This window comes from Felis catus, chromosome D4 (assembly GCF_018350175.1).
Source record: "Felis catus isolate Fca126 chromosome D4, F.catus_Fca126_mat1.0, whole genome shotgun sequence".
In the NCBI taxonomy this organism is placed as follows: Eukaryota; Metazoa; Chordata; class Mammalia; order Carnivora; family Felidae; genus Felis; species Felis catus.
The window spans coordinates 29,617,469-29,635,801 of NC_058380.1; the positions used below are offsets into that span (position 1 = coordinate 29,617,469).

An 18,333-nucleotide genomic window follows, 5' to 3' on the forward strand; every position below is an offset into this window, starting at 1 on the left:
AGACAAGTTACAGCTTGGCCTGAGTGGACAGAGCTCTGGGGGTCATGGGGAGGTCAGCTTTGAAGGAGAAATCCCAATGAAATATAAACACAGCATTGTGGAAACCAGACAAATCTCCCATAGCTTGTCCAGCCAGCGTTAATCTCGCCATCAGCTGTGGTGCATAATCCAAACAAACGGATCCGGCGGTTCGTACATCTGGAAGCTGTCATCTTCTGGAGCCTCCAAGCGGCGGTGCGTGGATCTGAAACACCCCATTGCCCAACCTGGCTTCTACACTCCTTGGCAGGGTCAAGAGTGGCAGGCAGTAAAGAGACACGGAAGATTCCCAGGGTCAGCTGCCCTGGGGGAGAAGGCACCTGAGGCTATTTGGTATTTTAAAGCAATTATTGTTGGATGTAAATTTTTCAGCTATTTTTCTCCTGATGTAAAAGAAAAACCACAATTCCTTGCACCTGTATGTGTGCGCCTGCTACTGCAATCTAATCAATACCTAGCTAATAAACATATTCTTAATTTTTCAAAGTGCTTAGGGGACCAAGGAGAATACGCTGCATTTCATTAGGTCTTGTGTCCCTTGTTCCTTGTGAAATGCACCCAAACTGACAGCCCTGCAGAGCAGAAACTGGCAGTAAAATCAGAGCTCATATTGCCCATATGGGCTCAAGGTCTCAGCCCCTCACTATCCCTTTGGTTCTGCTGCAAAAGGGCACCCGGGGAAAAGCGGTTTGTCATAGGAACATCTGGAGGAGAGCTAGACCACCGAAGAGCTAATGTACTGAGCGGGCTTCCAAAAGGAGCTCTTATTTCAATATGAACTAAGTTTAGTGGTGTCTTTTCCTGCTTTTTACAAAGTCACCTTCATGCTAAATAAAACCTTCATCCTACGCTTCTTGAAATGCAACAAGGTCTGTCTTCAAAATTAAGTTACCTGAAGAAAATCTATTCTAATAGAAAGCTTTCTCTTCCTTGCATAGCTGGCCCCCACCCACACAGTGTCTTCCCCGCCTCCCTCCCTCTGTCAACTTGTCATGCATTTTATTTGATATTTAACGTAATTCTAAGAAAAACAAAAAACGTAAATTATTAGCATAAAAAATTAGTTACCTAGATCAGTAAATATGGAGATGGGGAGGGGACATTATCTTAAAGAAAAAAAAAATTCCTTTGCATGTAAGGCAATGTATTTGCAGCCACAATGTCATCATAATAAAAGCCTTCCATTTGCACAGCATGAGTCTTCCAATTGGAATCTATTATCTAAACCAGTGCTTCTCAATTGGGGTGATTTTGTGCAGCTCCCCCCGCCACATTTGGCAACGACTGGAAACATCTTTGGTTGTCACAACTGGGAGGCTGCTACTGGCATCTAGTGGGTAGAGTTCAGAGATGCTGCTAAACATCCTGGGGTGCTTAGGGCAGCCCCCATAACACAGAATTATCCAGAAAAATGTCAAGAGTGAGAAAACTTGCTCTAAACTTAAAGAAAGGATGGTGAAGCTCATTTATCTCCTACAACTGCCTGAGTTCAAGCCAAGAACAATGAAACCATCATACCAGCAAGAAACAAACTTGAGAGCACTTATAAGCATCAAGCAGGCATTAAGAACATCTTTTAAATTTTCCTTAACAACAAAAAAAAATCAGAGTCACAACTTGTGCCTTCTTCCTTTGATGTTAATAACCAAACACAATGTAATATGGATTCATTTCAAGGCTGTTATAACCCTTTGCAGTAAAGGATGCCAGGGGCTGGGCAAAGCTTGAGGGGAAAAACAAATCTCAAAGAGATAAATGAATGTTCTGCCACTGGAGAGTTGTGACAACAAACTTGCATCTGAGAGAGGGTTGGAGTGGGGGGTAGTAGCTATTAAGGGAGACAGGAAGATATGGGTGCTAAGCAAAAAAGGAAAAGCCAACAGAGAAATGGGCAAGATTAAAAATAAAGTATTTCCCTTCTGTGCCCAGAGAGAAATCCAGCTGAAGCACTCCAGTCCCGGGGAGGGCACCAGAGGCCAAATATGCTAGTACAGATAATGAGACAGGCAAAGAATGACTAAAAGGAAGAGCTGGTAGCCCCTCAGCCGAATGCCCTGCACACAGCAGAAACCATTCTGCCATGCAGCTGGGCCTTCCAGGCCCCAAGGCTCCCCGCCTCAGACAGGATGTCCCAACTGGAGTCAAGCACTGGGAGTTCTCCTGGAGGCCACACCCCCAGCCTCTGAGCCTTTGCAGGAGCTGTTCCTCTGTTCTGGAATGCCCCAGCAGCACCCCCACCTCTCCAGCCCCTGTGCCTGGCTCAGACCCCTGTCAGGGCTGATCCTGGGAGGCGTCCCTGCCCTAGTGCCAGTGGTCTATGTGCCTGCAGGGTGGAGGTCCTGAGGGCAGGGACTGTGGCCTTTCACTAACATCTCTCTGGAGCTTCATGCAATGCATGGCACAGAGCAGACATGGCGAACATGTGCTGAATATTTTTATTTATTTAAAAAGTTAAAAAAAATTTTTAAAAATAAATATTGACAGAGAGAGACAGAGCATGTGCGGGGGAGAGGCAGAGAGAGAGGGAGACACAGAATCCGAAACAGGCTCCAGGCTCTGAGTTGTCAGCACAGAGCCTGATTCAGAGCTCGAACTCACAGACTGTGAGATCACGACCTGAGCCGAAGTTGGGCACTCAACCGAGTGAGCCACCCAGGCACCCCTAAAAAAATTTTTAAAAAATGTTTGTTTATTTGTGGGGGGGGGGAGAGGAGCGACAGAGAGACGGAGACACAAAATCTGAGGCAGGCTCCAGGCTCTGAGCTGTCAGCACAGAGTCCAATGCAGGGCTCAAACTCACAAGCGGTGAGATCATGACCTGAGCCAAAGTTAGACTCTCAACTGTCTGAGCCACCCAGGTGCCCCGAATATTTTTATTTTTAAATAACAATTAGTCTCTCCCGGACCTTGCCGCCACTGGCATGTGCTTCAGTAGCAGCAGATGTCCACAACATCATTCCACATATTCTTTTACTAAACCTCATGACTCTATTCACAAGTGAGCTAAATTTGGTATTTCTGACTTGCAAATACTCTAACCCTGAGACCTAAGCTAACATCTAATGTATGTTGAGTTTCTTAAAAGAAACTGGTTGCTGTTACAATGATGACAGCAATCGTTGTACGAACATTTTAACAAGAGAATCAAAAAATTCTTATCACCAATGAGATAAAAATAGGACAGAATCTTACTTATCTAGCTTATATTGGTCTGCACATTGTGGCCAATGTATTCAAACTGTCCTTATAAAACCACATTTCCCCAGCATGTTAAAAGCATGAAAGTCAAATCAGTGATGTAGCCTATCAAGTGGATCCCTTTAATTTGCTGGCAATATTAAAAAGATAACAATTATCTTGGCAGATACAAAGATAGATGTAGTAAGTCTATGTGTACACACAAATACAAATATAAGTGGAGATATATGAACAACACAGGTTTGAACTGTGCAGGTCTACTTATATGCAGATTTTTTGGGGATATAAATACTCTACCATATCTATATATTTTCTTCCTCTTGATTTTTGTAATAACATTTTCTTTTCTCTAACTTATTTTATTGTAAGAATACAGTAAATGATGTGTGTAACATTCAAAATATGTGTTGATTGACTATTTATGTTATTAGTAAGGCTTCCAGTCAACACAGGCTGTTAGTAGTTAAGTTTTTGGAGAGTCAAAGTTATACACGGATTTTTAATTGTGGAGGGGTTGGCGCACCTAACCCCACATATTGTGCAGGAATCACCTGGTATATAATATGTATTCGTGTGTAGGTATGTAGATATATGTATCTCTAGTTGCCTTTGTATATTTATCTATGTAGTGTGTGTGGTAGGTCATATTTTTAAATATCACAAAGGAAATAGCATTTTTCCAAGCTGTCCCTCAGCATTCCCCTCCCCTTAAAATCTCTTATGCTTTCTCAGTCTGTTGCTTTTTAACTAGGGAAATACACAATCTCTATTCATTTGGTTTATTTAGAGTAGTAAGCACCCATGTTTATGTTCAGAACATTTACAGTCTCCATTAAGAAAACAACCATCTAACAGACTTCTTGTGCTGATAGTGATGAAGAATTTATCAAAGAGATTAAAGTACAAATTAACCTAAATTCTGAGTTGCTGTTCATTTTAATCTGCTACAGTGTAGGACAGCAGGAAATTCCAACTCCTGAAAACAAATGCTTACACTATTTATTGCTGATATGAACACCAAGCTCACTACATCATAAACAGACCTCCTCACTGTTACCTCTTCTTTGAGTTTATGTTAAAATTATAAGATGGTATGGTGGCCTCATGGGATCCCTGGTGGGGTTTACTCACATTTATGAAACTATTGCTTCTTCTACCGGGAAGAATCTAATACCCAATGAATGAATGAATGAATGAGTGATGACAAATCAACAAATCAAGAGGCCAAGTTGACTTAAATCATTAGTAGGCAAAGTGGACATTTTGCCATTGTAAAATGGAACAAGAATTCAGCTATTACATGCAGAAATACCACATACACTATCATGTTATAAAAATAAATATAATAGATGGCTACTTTATTGAGTTGTAAGGCATGTGATAATAGATAATAAACAGTAATGGCAGTTGCTCAACAAGTGATAGCATTAAGTAAAATAACATTTGCTTAAAGAACTTGTGAGCCACGCTGAAAATACCAAAACTCAGAGGCCCAAAGTTGGCAAACTGAGTCCTGAGTGTCTGAGGTATCACTCCTTAATACTGTCTCACTAAGCGGCAGCTCAGGGAGACTGCCCCTAATCATGTTCCTCCTTTCAGGACTTGAAATGAAGTGTGTAATGCAGAAACACAGTTGCTTCCAGAAATATACAATGTTAAGAAAATAAATCGCATCACTTCTCTTTACATGTATTAAAGGTCTACCTAAAAGTCTTGCTCAAAACAGCAAAAAATTATCTTTTGTCATCATCACTGATACTTAGCAAATTCATTGGTCTTAGTGGTGCAGTGTGAACATATGGACAGAGCTGGGAGGCCCCTCTGCTCATCCCTTGTTTCGTCCAGCTCCCCACAGCCTAGCCAATCACATCATTTCTGAACTACAGCCCTGCGCTCCAGGGCACACATGAGCCACGGCACCCTATTCCCACTACACTAGGGGCCTCCACTCACTTGGGCTTTGCTTGACCCCCTTTCTGAGCTCTTGTGCAGAACTCCCTCTCTCCTTCTCTCTCTCTCCAGGTCACCCTAATTTGCCTCACTTCCGCAGAAGCTTTTTTCCCCATTTGACTTTCATGGCCCACTTCAACCGTGAGCTCAAATTTACTGCAAGCCCATTCAACTCTAGTATTTTGTAAGTGAGTGGATTTGTGCACAGAGAGTGTCTCACAGACTTCAGTGACCCTTACAGTACCTAACACGTGCTGGGGACATTATTGGTGCTCAGTAAGCTTGGTGTTAAGATATCATAGGTGTTCAATAAAACCCTTCTTTTATCTACCAATGATGCTGAAGTGCTCAACTGAGGTAAATTACCCCATGGATTCAATCCAAAGAATACTTTTGTATTAATTATCAAGCTACTTAAAGCAAGAATGTTTTCTGGCCTTAATTATTTGGACTATTATTTTAATTGTCACTTCTCAATTAAAGACTCCACCATATGCTTGCAACACAGAGAGCTGAATCTTCATAAACAAGGCATAGTTAACAAAATATTCTCCAAGGTTAGTTCTCAGCATCCTAAAAGGAATCATTCACGTAATTACACATATAACTCTTAGGCTTCCAAATTTTGGGTTAGGTAGCTTTCCCTAGGAATGCTCAAGATATTGTTCTGAAAAATCTGCATAATTACCTCAATCCTTCCTTCCCATCCTATTGCCAGAGATATCCAAGGCAGTGTTTAGGGGTTAAATGTTTCCAAATAGCAAATCTGTTACTTTCCAGAAAATAATTAAAAAACAACCACCAATAACATCCCCCCCCCCACCCGAAACAAAAAAAGCCGTGCGACCAAAAGAATGTAAAATGTTTCGGGGGGGGGGGGGGAGATCTATTTTAAATTTACAACTGCTTAAAAAAAACACTTCGAGAACCCCCAAATTGAGGAATGTGTATAAAACACTGGCAGAAAGCCTTGGAGAGCTCCCGCGTGGCCCCGCCCTCCAAACCCGCGTTCTTAAAACTCATTTCTTTCCGCCTGCAAAACGCAGCCTTACCCCCAAATCATACCATTTAAAAAGCCCCCACCCGCGAGGAAACATTAATCTACTTTGCAAACATGCGTTCCAGTCTATGCTTTACTGTTTTTTTTTCAACTCCTTTCCTCCCCACCCCCACTTTTTTTTTTTGTACCTTGAGACAAATGTTTTTTTCCCCCAGAGTTGAAAGCTGTCCAAAAACAGGACCACACACGCCGCCGCCTCCGCAGGCCCGCGCTGCGCCCGCCCCCCGCCCTCCGCGGCGCGGCGGCCACGGCCGCCGGGGGCGCGCGCACTCCCTCCAGCCGGAGGGGTGGCCTCTCTCTGCCCCCCCCTTCTTTCTCTTTGGACGTGGTGGGTGGGGGTGGGGGAGGGAAGGACGCCGAGGAAGAGAGCCAGGAGCCGAGAGGCCTTCCTGCGACCGCGTCTCCGGCGCGGCGGAGGCGAGCAGCGGCGGCGGCAGGCCCCAGGGGTCCCCGGCCGCGCGGAGTGGTCCGTCCCGTGGAGGGGCCTGGCGCCCCCGCCGGCCCGCCCTCGCCACTCTCTCCCACAACACCTAGCAAAGCGCAGCGCCCCGAGTAGATTACAGCGCGGCCTTTGTCGGGCGGGCCTGGCTCCCAGCCAGGCGCCCAAACAATAAACAATTCCCCCTGGTGCGGGCAGGGGGTTCTCGCTCGCCACAGAAAAGCTCTAGGTGTACGCTGGCAAATATCTTTATCAGTTGGAAGGAGGACGGGAAGGGGGCCTGGGCTGGGGGACGAGAGGGCGCTGAGGCGGGCGCTAGGTCTCTTACCTTCCACCCACAGCTCTTCCACGTTGGTCTCGAGATTAGCTGCCTTTAATCCCACAGCGAAGGCCCCAAATATGAGGAGGCCCACAACCAAGAACTTGCCGCAGTTTTTTTGAATGTAACAACCCAGTTTAAACAAGAGTCTCTGAAACTTCGCTCTCAGCCACAGCGGCGCTTTCCGGCCAGTAGCTTTCCCCTGAGGATGAAGCAGAAGGGAGGAGTGAGCGCCGGGGAGTCGCGGCCCGCGCGCCCACGCCCGCTTGCGCGCACCCGCCCGCGGATCCCGCGACACCCGTGGGTGGGGGGTGCCCTCGGGACTGGAACCCAGGCTGGCCCCGGGTAAGGCAAGCGGCGTGGGGGGCGCCTGGACATAAATCAAAGTGGGGCTGCAGCGTGGGAGCTGCACCTTGGCGACAGCAGGGGCAACCCCCCGCTCGACCCGCGCAACATCCCCGAAGGTGTCTTGGGGGCGTTGGGGAGAAGGGCTGCAAGAACAGGGGGAAGGGAAGCCGAGGCAGAGAGGAGAGAAGTCACTCATCACAGGCAATATTCACCCCGGAGCCGGGAAGGGAGGGGCTGCTCAATGTCTGCGATGGAGCCCACCATTTAAGAACCAGCAAACCAAGGGTCCCTTCCCCGCAAGTCAAGCCCCATCTTTTACCCCTCTCGGGGTGCCCCGGCAGGGATGGGGGCTGGGGGACGAGCGCGCTCTGGGAACAATGTATTGCGGGCTCCCCGAGCCTGACCCCCGCCCCGCGTGGTAGTAAGTGGGGATCCACGTGGTGAGCGCGGCCGCCGGAGCTCACTCGCGACGCATTTCCATAGCGTTGGGAGACGCTGTGTGAGCTGAATTAGGAAGTGGGGCAGCCATCTGCAACTTACGACAACATTTGTGATCGGAAGAGGGCAGCCACATGGATCTTTCCCTCCTCTCCCTTCCCATCTGGTTAAACGTAAAAAGTAGCCAAGTGCACAGGGTAAGGGCCCAGGCCGGCGCAGGCGGGGGTCCTGGCTGGGCGCTGGCTGCTCCCGGCGGCGGCGTTTCCCCGGCGCTGGCCGCTGCCCCGGCGGGCCCCCGTCTGGGTGCTCGCCTTCCCTGGATTCCACACATTTCAGCGAGCCTCGTAAACACAATGAACCCGGCCGCTTGGCAGACAAGTACCGCGGATTTAAGGTGGCAATTTGTTTACAACTTTCCCTTTCCCCTCAGGCTCTGAGAAGAGGTGGCTCAAAAACTAAAAAGGAAGAGGGGAGATGCCCTCTTCCAAGGATAATTTTTAAGGGGGTAGAGATCTCATGTTCAACAAAAGCAAAACCAGCTGCCAAAAGAGGAAACCACCTTTATTTCGGCTCCCTCCCCCCCCCCTTCCTCTCTCCGCCTCTCTCCACTCCGCCTCCCCCTCCAAGATGTTAAGAAATGTGGCAGCATTACAGGGGTTTAGGTTGCAAATAGGGGCAGGGGCGCGGGAGCAGGGGGCTACGGGGCTGGGGGCACTGGGCTGTGCCGCGCTGAGGCCGCCCTCGAGGTGGTCCTCTGTGGACCGCTTTCCAGTGCTCCGGAAAAGGCTTGCCGGGGAGGGCGCGTGCACACACACACACACACACACACACACACACACACACACACACACACACACCCTCCACCCCCTGCGGACCTCAGACAGCCCTTTCCTCCTAGGACCGGAGGGAGGGTTTGAATTTTTCAATCCCCACTTGTCTGCTGCTTTTCCTGGAGAGGTGTGTGTGTGTGTGTGTGTGTGTGTGTGTGTGTGTGTGTGTGTATGTGTGTGTGTGTCGGGGGCGATCCCAAAGAGGAAGAGGAGGGAAGAGAGAGTGGGAGGAGAGGAGAGAGTCTGAAATGCACCTTGGAAATCTGCTCCAGAGCGAAGGCGGCGTCGCAGTAGCTGGGCCGGTGCAGATAGTCCCGGTCCAGCGCGGCGTTGCGGCGCAGCCCCCCGGTCCGTCTGCGCCTCCCGCCGCCGGCCGGCCGGCCCGGGGCCCCGCTGCAGCTGCCGCCGCCGCCGCGGTCCTGGGGCTCCGCGGCGTTACCAGCCGAGGCCATGTTGCCGCCGCCGCCGCCGCCGCCGCCGCCGCCGCCGCCGCCGCGGGAACCGAGGCTTCCCGGGCGGCCCGGCGCGCTGTTGCCGCCGCCGCTGCGGGCTCCCGGCGCGCCCGGGCGCTCGGCTGGCGAGGACGCTGCTGGCCGCCGGCTGTTCGGGCTGGGGTTGACAGACCTGCTGCTGCTGCTGCTGCTGTTGCCGCTGCTGCTCACACGGCGGGCGCTGCTGCCGCTGCGGCCGCAGCCGCTGCCGGGGAGTCAGACCCTGCGCCATCCATTGCCACATTGCGCGGGGGTCCCGAGGTCCCTGCGGCCGCCGCTGCCCACATCCAGTTCTCGGGAAGGCGAGAGCCGGCGCGCGGAGCCAGCCTGTCCTTCGGGCGCTCGCGCGGAGCTCCTCGCGGTCCCCAACTCCCCCTACCCGCCCCCCGCCCCGCGCCGCGACCCCTTCACTGCAGAAAGCGCCAGCAAATCCCCGCCGCTCCCGCCGGCCTCGCAGTCTCCCTCGGCGCCTCCCGGGTCGCCCGAGCGGCCGCGGAGGGTAAGCGCAGAGCCACTGCCGCAGGGTCCGTAGGTGCCCGGCGGGTCTCAGCGCTGCCGGGCCGGGGCAGCCGCCGTCGCCGCTGCTCCCGCGGCGGCTGCTGCTGGCGGTGGCGGCTCCTGAAGCTGCTGCTCGGGCTGCTCGGGCTCTGGCTGCTGGGTTCGCGGTGGCTGTTCGGTCCCGGACTCTGCTTTCTTGTGCTCCTCGCCGACCCGCTGGACCATTCTGCCCCAGTGCAGCGCGCCTCTCTCGCTCCCGGGACCTGGGGACTCCGCTCTGTGTGTGTGCAGCGGGCAGCGGCCGCAGCAGCTCCTTGATTCAATAGATGAGATGGAAGAAGAAAAAAAAGAACTCTCTCCATTTGGAGAAAGAGGAGGAGGAGGGGAGGGGGTGGAGGGGGAGAGACCGAGCGAAAGAGAAAAAGGCTGGAGCTCCCGCCCCCGGGGCTGTCAGATGGCTTGGGTTTCTGCGACGCGATTGGCTCGCGGAGGGCAGAAATTACTCAGCAAACATGACTATTATTAGCTGCTTAGCAACAGCTCACCAAAGTAGAGAGACCACCCAGGTAGGCAACCCCAGTGTGTGCATCCCCGGCTTCGGGGGGAGCCTCCGAGAGCGCCAACCTTCTCGCATGCAATACTTCCATTAAGGAATGCTCCCCCCTCCCTTTTCTTTCTTATTTCTTTTCTTTTCAACAGTGTCTTCTTTTTGTAAGACGCCTTTTGCGCGCGCACACACACTCTCTCACACACACACATCCACGAGCATTTGCCTCGCGATAGACACGGGGGGAAATGTAATATTTTTTTAAGCGCTTAAACAATTTCTGAAATTCCTCAAAGAAAACCCTTTCAGAGGCACCTTGGCCTCAAGCTGCAGCAAATACTGGGAGGTCCGGCTTGAATTCCCAGGCCTGCACCAATAATGACAGGGTGGTGGATAGTGCGCCAGTGTGTGCCAGATTTTTTTTTTTCTCCTCTCTTTTCTTTTCTAACTAAAGAGAAGACTTAGGCTCTCGCAGGGAACAACGCCTCGCATTAAGATAAACAAAATGGAAAGTTAAAGAGGAAAGTAAGGACGTTGGGGAAAGCCACCCTTTCTTAAAATCCTCCCCCCCACCCCACACCAAAACCCACGGCAGCACAGTCGCCGTTTGAAGGAGTCAGTGTTTTAAAAACGTGGAATCCAGACACCGAAGTAGTCTTGTGGAGGCAGAGGCGTTTTTATTTGAATCTTTAATATGACATATGCAAAAGAGAAACAACAGAATCTTTTTAACAATCCGGAGCAACGGAACTGTTTCCTTAAGAGAAAAAAGTTTTCCTGACTATTTGGGGTTCGTTTGGACGCCCCTCTTTTATTACTCATGTGCCTTTGTTTAAAGTCTGTTTTTAAAGTTTTATTATTTTTTTCAAAAATTGGTACGCATCCTGTTATATTTAATAATAGCGTGACGTTGGGGAGAATAAAGGCTTTGATGTTGGATTCATTCGAAACAAATTGTGCGCTGATTGCGAGGACTTGTCAGGACACTGCGGCCAGTGTCACCGAGACATCCCGGGGATTCGCTTCCCGTTGGGGAGGAAAACACGCGACCCTCTGAAGTAGATCCTGGGGCCATGGACAAATTAAACTATCTACACAGTTCCGCTTTTTATTGAAAAATAGAATTTTTGAAGAGTGTAATTTGCTTTTCTTAAGTTTGCAAGTTATTAAATTCCTCCTTGAGATAGGGACCAGACCCCGCAAATTCGATTCTGCTTCCTTTTAGTATTTTTCTTTTTTAAAAACGTGGTTGAACTGCAGAGGGGGACCCCGCGGCAGCTAGAAGCCGACCGCAGCAGTGAATTGGAGCAGTGTGGCTTTAAGATGCACACGGTGTGTGTTCATTGAAAAAAAAGAAGAAAGAAAGGAGAGGAAAGGAAAGAAAGAAACCCAGATGGAGGGAAAGGGGGAGGAGCAGGGAGAAGGCGGAGCCCATGCGGCCACGTGACTCAGGGCCGGGCCAGCACGGCGCGCACTCGGCTGCCGGGAGGCCTAGGCGCGCGCGTGCCTCCGCCTGCGCGCGCACCCGAGCTCCGGGACTCCCCGCGCGGCCCAGGCGGAGCAGGTAGGGAAGTCGGTGCGCTTGGCTCGAGCCGGGCGGACTCCAAGTCTCCAGCGCGGCCTCCCGGGAGCCCAGACGAGGCTCGCACCCCGCCGGCGCGGACGGACGTGCCGAACGCGCCGTAGTACATTCCTGAAGGCGGTCCGGCCCCCTTACGTTGCCCAATGTCCGCGCGGCCTCCCTGCAGCCGGCCAATGGCCGAGCGCACGGGTTCCCTTCCCATTCAGCTGCCGGGCGTCCGCGGCCCCTGCCCGAAGGGGACTGCAGCGGGGCGCGCCGGCCACCCGGGCGGCCCACGCGGTTCCTGCGGGGGGCTTGTCGGCAGCCCTCCCCGCTCTCTTCCTTCCTCTTTGGCGGTTTCCCCCTCCCTCCTTTCCCTTGTCCTTTCTTTTTCCTCTTTCACGTGAACCCTTTCTCCTCCCTACCCAGCCTCACCACCTTCCTTCTAGCTTTTTCTCCGTCCTGGTGTCAGTGGGAGGCCCTGTCTCCTGAATCCCAAACCGGCGGAACGTGTGGGGGACCCTGGGCGGAATAGGGTGGCTCGTAGAATAGAGACAAAGACAGTAAAAGTGTCTTGAGGATGTTTTCGAGATCAACAGGAGGACCGGAGCACTCGGCTAGCGCGGAAATTCAAAACTCAAAACTTTGAAGGAGCACGTGATTTTGTGCGCAGCTCTGGGAGGGCTGCTAAAATCCAGAAGGGAAGGCAAGCACCGTGCAATTAAAATGACACTACCTTAAAATATAATATCGCAGGAAGATTGGGCTCGACACATAGCAAGTTTAATCTTGAAGCGATATCCTGATCTTTGATAAAGAACATAAAGCAGGAAAGGTGATTCATTCTAACTTTTTTTACTGACTGGTTCTGCAGACGTTTCAAGTCAAACTCTTAAGTGCTTGCCGCTGGAAATTATTTTTCAGCGAGTTGGGGGTTGTGCCCCTAGTTTTACATGTCAGTCTTTTGATATTTGAGTCGTGCTGTGTGTATGTAGCAAGGTGATCATGTAGCCATAGGTTGCTATTGCTATGTTTGTCTTTTCAAATTCCTTTACAGCGTTTGAGACCAGAACATTAGTTGTGCCTCCTAATCTTTTATTTATAGCAATTTTAGTATAGCCACTTGGATTATGGAATTCTAAACTGAAATTATAGGCTATGTACACATCATGGTTACTTATTACTCTCTGCACGCAGCTGCATATCCTCTTGTTCTGACTGCTTCTACATGTGCACCATTTCAATGGTAAAGCCTCTTCCACTCGGGCTCATTTCCCTCAGTTTGACTTAATTCCTAAACGTTTTGAACATTGATCTCCCGGGTTTTCAGCGCCCTCAGCCTCCTCACCCGCTGTTTGATAGGTTAACTTTTCAGCATCTCAGACAATAGTCCAGGCCTGTAAATTCTACCCATCGGTTCCAGGACGCAGTCCCCAGCCTGGGCTCTAACAAGCGCTATCTTAATCTCCCCACCCCCACCCGCCGCTTCCCCTGTGGTCTGCTTTTTTCATACACAGAGATGAATTACTTTGAGGATCTAATTGGCCTTGTTTCTGTAACGTTTTAAGAAAGGGAAGAGGAGCCAGTGTAAAAGCCTGCTCGACTTGGGTGGTCAGGGCTGAGGCTGCCCCCAATTTGCCTCATTGCTGATGCATGCGAGTGCGACATTCCCAGCGATAATGTTGTTCCTAATCAATCTGCCCTTATTTACATTTGTAAGCGTTGTCGGCTTTAATATGCATGCCCTGTGCAGGGGACTGCTGTGCCACACCGGGTTTGTTAACTTCAACTAGCCATAAGGATTCTCCAGACCTGAAATGAGGCTGGCTGAAGCAGCCAGGCCTGGGAAGGTGTCTGCTAGGAAGACAGTCCCTTTTGGCCTTTCTGCAGGGTGGCTCCCCTCCTGAGAGTTACCAGATAAGTGAGAGCTTGGGGCCTTTTCAACCAGCAGGAGTTGCTGGCCCTCTTTGGAGCAACAGTTGAGTGCTGTCTTTCCCCTTTCCAAGTAAAGGGGAATGTATCGTCTCAATCTATCAATTGTCATTTGGGTCTCCCCATCGCTATCCAAGACTTCATAGGAGTCTGTAGTTTTCAAACAGATATTCTTAAACTTTTAAAATCTGAATCCTTCATATTTTCCCTTCTCCATTCCAATACTTCAAATATCCATGGCCACACCACACACATCTCAAAATTGACATCCAATTATCCAAGTGATAACACTGGGAAATGAAATATCTGCCCTTTGTATCTGGACATTGCAATGATAAGCAATTGTGGACTTGGCTGAGTAATGAGAAACCATAGTGAGATTTGACTTTTCACTGGTTACTCAGATGCAACTAAATGGGTCTTTAAAATCTAGTGTGATTTAGCTAGTTTTTGCAGAGTAGAAATGAATAAAGGGGTAAATGTATTCCAGTCAATTGATCTCTGGGCCATGTTATAATTTTGCCTGAGTTTAATATTCTTTTCAAATGCAAAGAAGTGCAAGTATTATATTAAGTCCCACAGTATGCCTGTTGAGAGGCTGGGATGGGGAGAGGAACTGGGGATTTGATGTAATGTCTGTTTCTGGGTGGGGAGCCCAGGGTGCAAGATGTGAGTGATGGGCCAGAGCCTGAACAGTTCAAAGCAGGTACCTTGGATAACTAGTCTATTCTATTTGAGCAAGTATGCCACCATCCACCACATTTTCTTGGCTCCCTAAGAATGCCTTATTATTTTCTCATTGGCAGTTTTTGTATTTATTTAAAAGGTGATGGTAGAAAATGAGTCTAAAAGGTTTCAGGGGTGGGAGTGAAAAAAAAGACTCAGCAGCCACAGAATGTGAAACCCCTAAGTATGACTCCCCTCCCCTTCCCCTTCTACCTTCTGTTTCCTCCCCTATTCCCCCCTCCCCAGGACTGGAGGAAAGGGAACAGCTCTAGCCAACTTGTCAAAATAATGCTGCTAATTACCCCTGATCTCCTTTAATGGGAAGCTGCTCCCAATTCCACAAAGGAGTAAATGAGGGGTCTACAGCACAAACCCAGGAACACTGGCATTTTTTGAGTCTGTAGTGAGCCTGGGGTGGGGTGGCAGAGGGGAGATGTCCTGAGAAGATCCCAGAAATATCCACATTTATTACTCCAGGTTCAAATACTAGTTTGAAAAGGGGAATTAGACTTTATGCAGCAGAGAAAATGTCCAGAGCCTACAATGAACTTGAAAGAAAACACAGCATTGATCCTTGTATTGATTCCCCCCTTCTCAAGTATCTTCTTACCCACATTGCTCCAGTGGATAGAGATGTATTCTGGAAAGACCCAGACTTTGAACATTTTTTTCTCCATCTCTCTCTTGCCTCATCTCTATCTCCCCATCTAATATATCTGTATCAAGCTTTGCATTTGGCAGAAGGCACACCATTCATTTCAGTGATCTCTGCCATTGGGTCTTGCATGAAAAAGAAGCTGAGCAACATGATCCCTTTGACCCACTGCTGGAGCAACAAATTTATTAGAGATATAGGCATGAGAAATGAAAGGGAAGTAAAACAATTCCAGCTTATTGTGTGTCTTTCTTTCATACTGCTAATCCGGTTTACACATCACGCCTACATGTCTCAATAGGGCTTTATACACTGTGGCAGAGGCGGGAGAAAATAAAAGGTGTGTGTGTGTGTGTGTGTGTGTGTGAGAGAGAGAGAGAGAGAGAGAGAGAGAGAGAGAGAGAGGAATGAGGATAAAAACAGGGAAGACAGATATTTTAATCCATAGTGTTTTGCTGCTATCTGTAGAAAGTTGAAGACAATTTGTAAAAACAGCCTCCCCCCCCTCACAAAATCATTCCAAATGGTGTGAACTCCTATTCAAATAGCTTGTTAGATTAGGACTAGATTATAACCAGAAATTAGATACACTTCTCACAGTGAGTTTGAAATGAAGCTAATACCCCAAATTGAGAATGGGTCTATTGGTGTCCACCTTGATTCAACATTTTAATATAAAAAGGTCTTGGACTCAAAGGCATTTTACAGCCTTGTGGAAGGAAGCTGGGTGACAACTGAACACACACAAACTCAATTGAAAGCCCCTTGTTTTACAACATGGGTGCACAATGCACCTGGGGCAACAATTTATCCTGAGGTACCACCCAGAAATAATAAGTTACAGTAACAAAGGATAACACCAAAAAGCATTGTCTTTCTTTGTGGAGGCAATTAATTGCATGTTGAACTACTGGAGGAAAAACAAAACAAAAACGGAACACACACAGAATGCAATAGTCCTGAAAAAGCACTATTGTAGTTCAAGACCTCAGTTACACAATTATTAAAATTTAGAGCCACCCATTGTGGGTCTTTATTTCTGTCTAGTCCTTTTAGATTTCCCCTCCCCGGGGAGGGTAAAAGCGGAAGAAAGTAGTCTTCTCTCCCAGGTCTAGGAAAAGATTGGTCTCTGGGTGTCTTCCATAGACAACAATCCATATGGTTCTTCTTAGGTGTTGTAAATTGACATCTGAAAACTTTGGACTGATTGCTCATCCACACACTAGGAGTCGTTTTTAGCATGAACTTAAATACCTGGAGGCATAGCACATGTCATCCCAGAGGTACAGTCTCTGGAGGTCCTGTGGGCCCAGTGTGGCATCGGGTCTAAAGGGGTTTGAATCAGCCCACCCCACTTCAGGACTCCCCTGAGGCCACACTCAGCACCCGGCTAGCCGGCGACCTCTCTAATGGGTGGCAGGCACCAGAACGCCCGATTCCGTGGGCGCAAGAGTCAACACGTACCTCTCTCCCACCCGTGCCCCCTTCCTGAACTCAGAAAAGCACCTCTGGCCCTTTTTCCCACCTACGGCGGAAGGAGGGGGGAATGTGTGAGCTCCGGGATTTTAAGGTGCTTCTCTCCTAGCCCAGGGTGTCGCACTCCAGGCGTCCGGGTGTGGGTGCGGGAGCGTGCGCCCGTGCCCTCCAGCAGGTCTCCACCAGCGCCTCCGAGACGAGAGGACTAGGTCCGGTGCGCGCGCGCTCCCGGCCCGCACCCTCCCCCCGGCGCTGTCACTCTCCGCACCAGCCCTTCCGACCCAGCTCTGCCTCCGCTGGCGAGTCGGGAGCCACCAGCAGGCTGCGGAGCGGAAGCCAAGGTGGCGACCCTTTCAAGCGTGAAAATGGGATCCCAGGCGACCCCCTCCGTGAGAACTCCCCCCGGAGCCGTTCTCCGGCCAGGCCCGCCGTGGCCGTCGGCCCCCGCCCCGCTCTGCGGGGCCGGCCTCGGGGGGCGGGGGCCCGGAGCGAGCGAGCGAGCGTGGAGACGCGGACCGGCGCTCCCGCGCCCCGGCGGCGCAGCCCACCCAGCCCCGCGGCCCCGGCGCGCCGCCCCCCACCCTGCCGCCCGGCGCCCTGCCCTCTGTCCGCCGCGCGGGGCGCCCGGCCCCGCAACCCCGCGGCCCCGGGGAAGCACGCGGCGCGAGGGCAAGGCGGCGGTGGCGGCGGCGGCGGCCGCGCCGGCTGCACTCACCATAGCCGGCCGTCAAGCCCTGCCCGGAGCGCGGGTGCCGATGGCGCGGACGCTGGGCTTGGATTTCACATCAATTCCTTTTTTCCCCTCGCCCCCCTTTCCTGGTCCTCCGCTCCTCCGTCTTCTCCCCGTCTTCCCTCGTCTCCCCCTAGCCTTGTCGCTGCGGGTCTCTTTGTCTTCCCTGTCGTCGTCTTTTTCTTCGTCTTCGTCTTCGTCTTCTCCTCCTCCTCCTCCGTCTTTACAAAAGGAACGGAAAGTGTAAAAACCCCGGCGCGCTGGGCCGCCGGAGGCTTTCGGCGGAGTGCAGCGCGGACTCACAATTACAAGCCTGTTTCTATTAAGCAGTTCCATGGCCCTCGGCGTGGGTGGTCTGCCGCGCCATAGGCAGGACCTGTCAGGGTCACGTGACAGATCCGAAAACTTTACCCCTTTACAATAAACTCAAGGAAAGCAAAGTAAACTCGAGGAACGTGCTATCAGCACAGCCCTCCTGGGTAAACAGGCGCTCCCCTCCCCGCCTTCCTGGGAGGCGCCCAGCCGCGCGAGCTCCTGCGAGCCCCGGCCGCCCCCTCCCCGCCCCCCGCGGCCCTGTCTGCGGGGGGCCGCTGGGCGGGGGGTCTCGGCTCGCCACCTCGCCTTCCCCACCTTGTGCTCTGCCCCCACCCCCACCTTATTTGCTAACTTTTAGCCACTTGCCCGAACCCGGGGGCGGGGGTTGCTAGGGGAGCGGGGAAGCTCACTGCAGCATCCCCAGCGCTCCGGGAAATGCGGGGTGCCCAGAGCGCGGCCGAACACCACCACCTTGCCTGTCCTCAATTCTCAAAGCCGTTTCCTGCTCGCATTCCCACGGAAGCCCTGAGAAGCTGGGATCATTCTGGTTGACAGGCCCACAGGCTGACAGGGAGGCAGAGAGCCAGGGAAGCCGGGCAGATAACAAGAGCCTCCCTTGGGGAAATGTTCAGCGCACCAAGATGTATGTAGATTCGCGTCGTTTCTGTCCGAGGTCCCTGGGAAGCTGCTGCTTCTGAAGAGCCCAAGGTGGAGTCCCTTGGAAACCAAGATTGGTAGCTGGCTGAGGAATTACTAATTGATATTTGCTTTTTTCCCCTTC

At 51.0% G+C, this 18,333-nt stretch overlaps 1 protein-coding gene across 7 annotated transcripts in view; it reads right to left on the reverse strand.

Annotated features, from left to right (window-relative positions):
- PTCH1 (patched 1) overlaps positions 1 to 17,659 on the reverse strand; it is a 71,782-nt gene extending 54,123 nt beyond the window's left edge. For 2 of the 7 annotated variants that reach the window (XM_023242246.2, XM_023242245.2), the window contains exons 1-2: positions 8,876 to 9,176; positions 7,015 to 7,207 (exon numbers count right to left, since the gene is read on the reverse strand). In XM_023242246.2, coding sequence (XP_023098014.1) covers positions 7,015 to 7,207; positions 8,876 to 9,073 — 391 coding nt within the window. In that variant the 5' untranslated portion in view covers positions 9,074 to 9,176. Of the gene's footprint in view, positions 1 to 6,375; positions 6,494 to 7,014; positions 7,208 to 7,893; positions 8,143 to 8,875; positions 9,181 to 17,222 lie in introns of those variants that run through there. The other 5 variants (XM_045042471.1, XM_045042470.1, XM_045042469.1 and 2 more) reach the window with 5 other exon arrangements.
- Between the last annotated feature and the right edge of the window lie 674 nt (positions 17,660 to 18,333).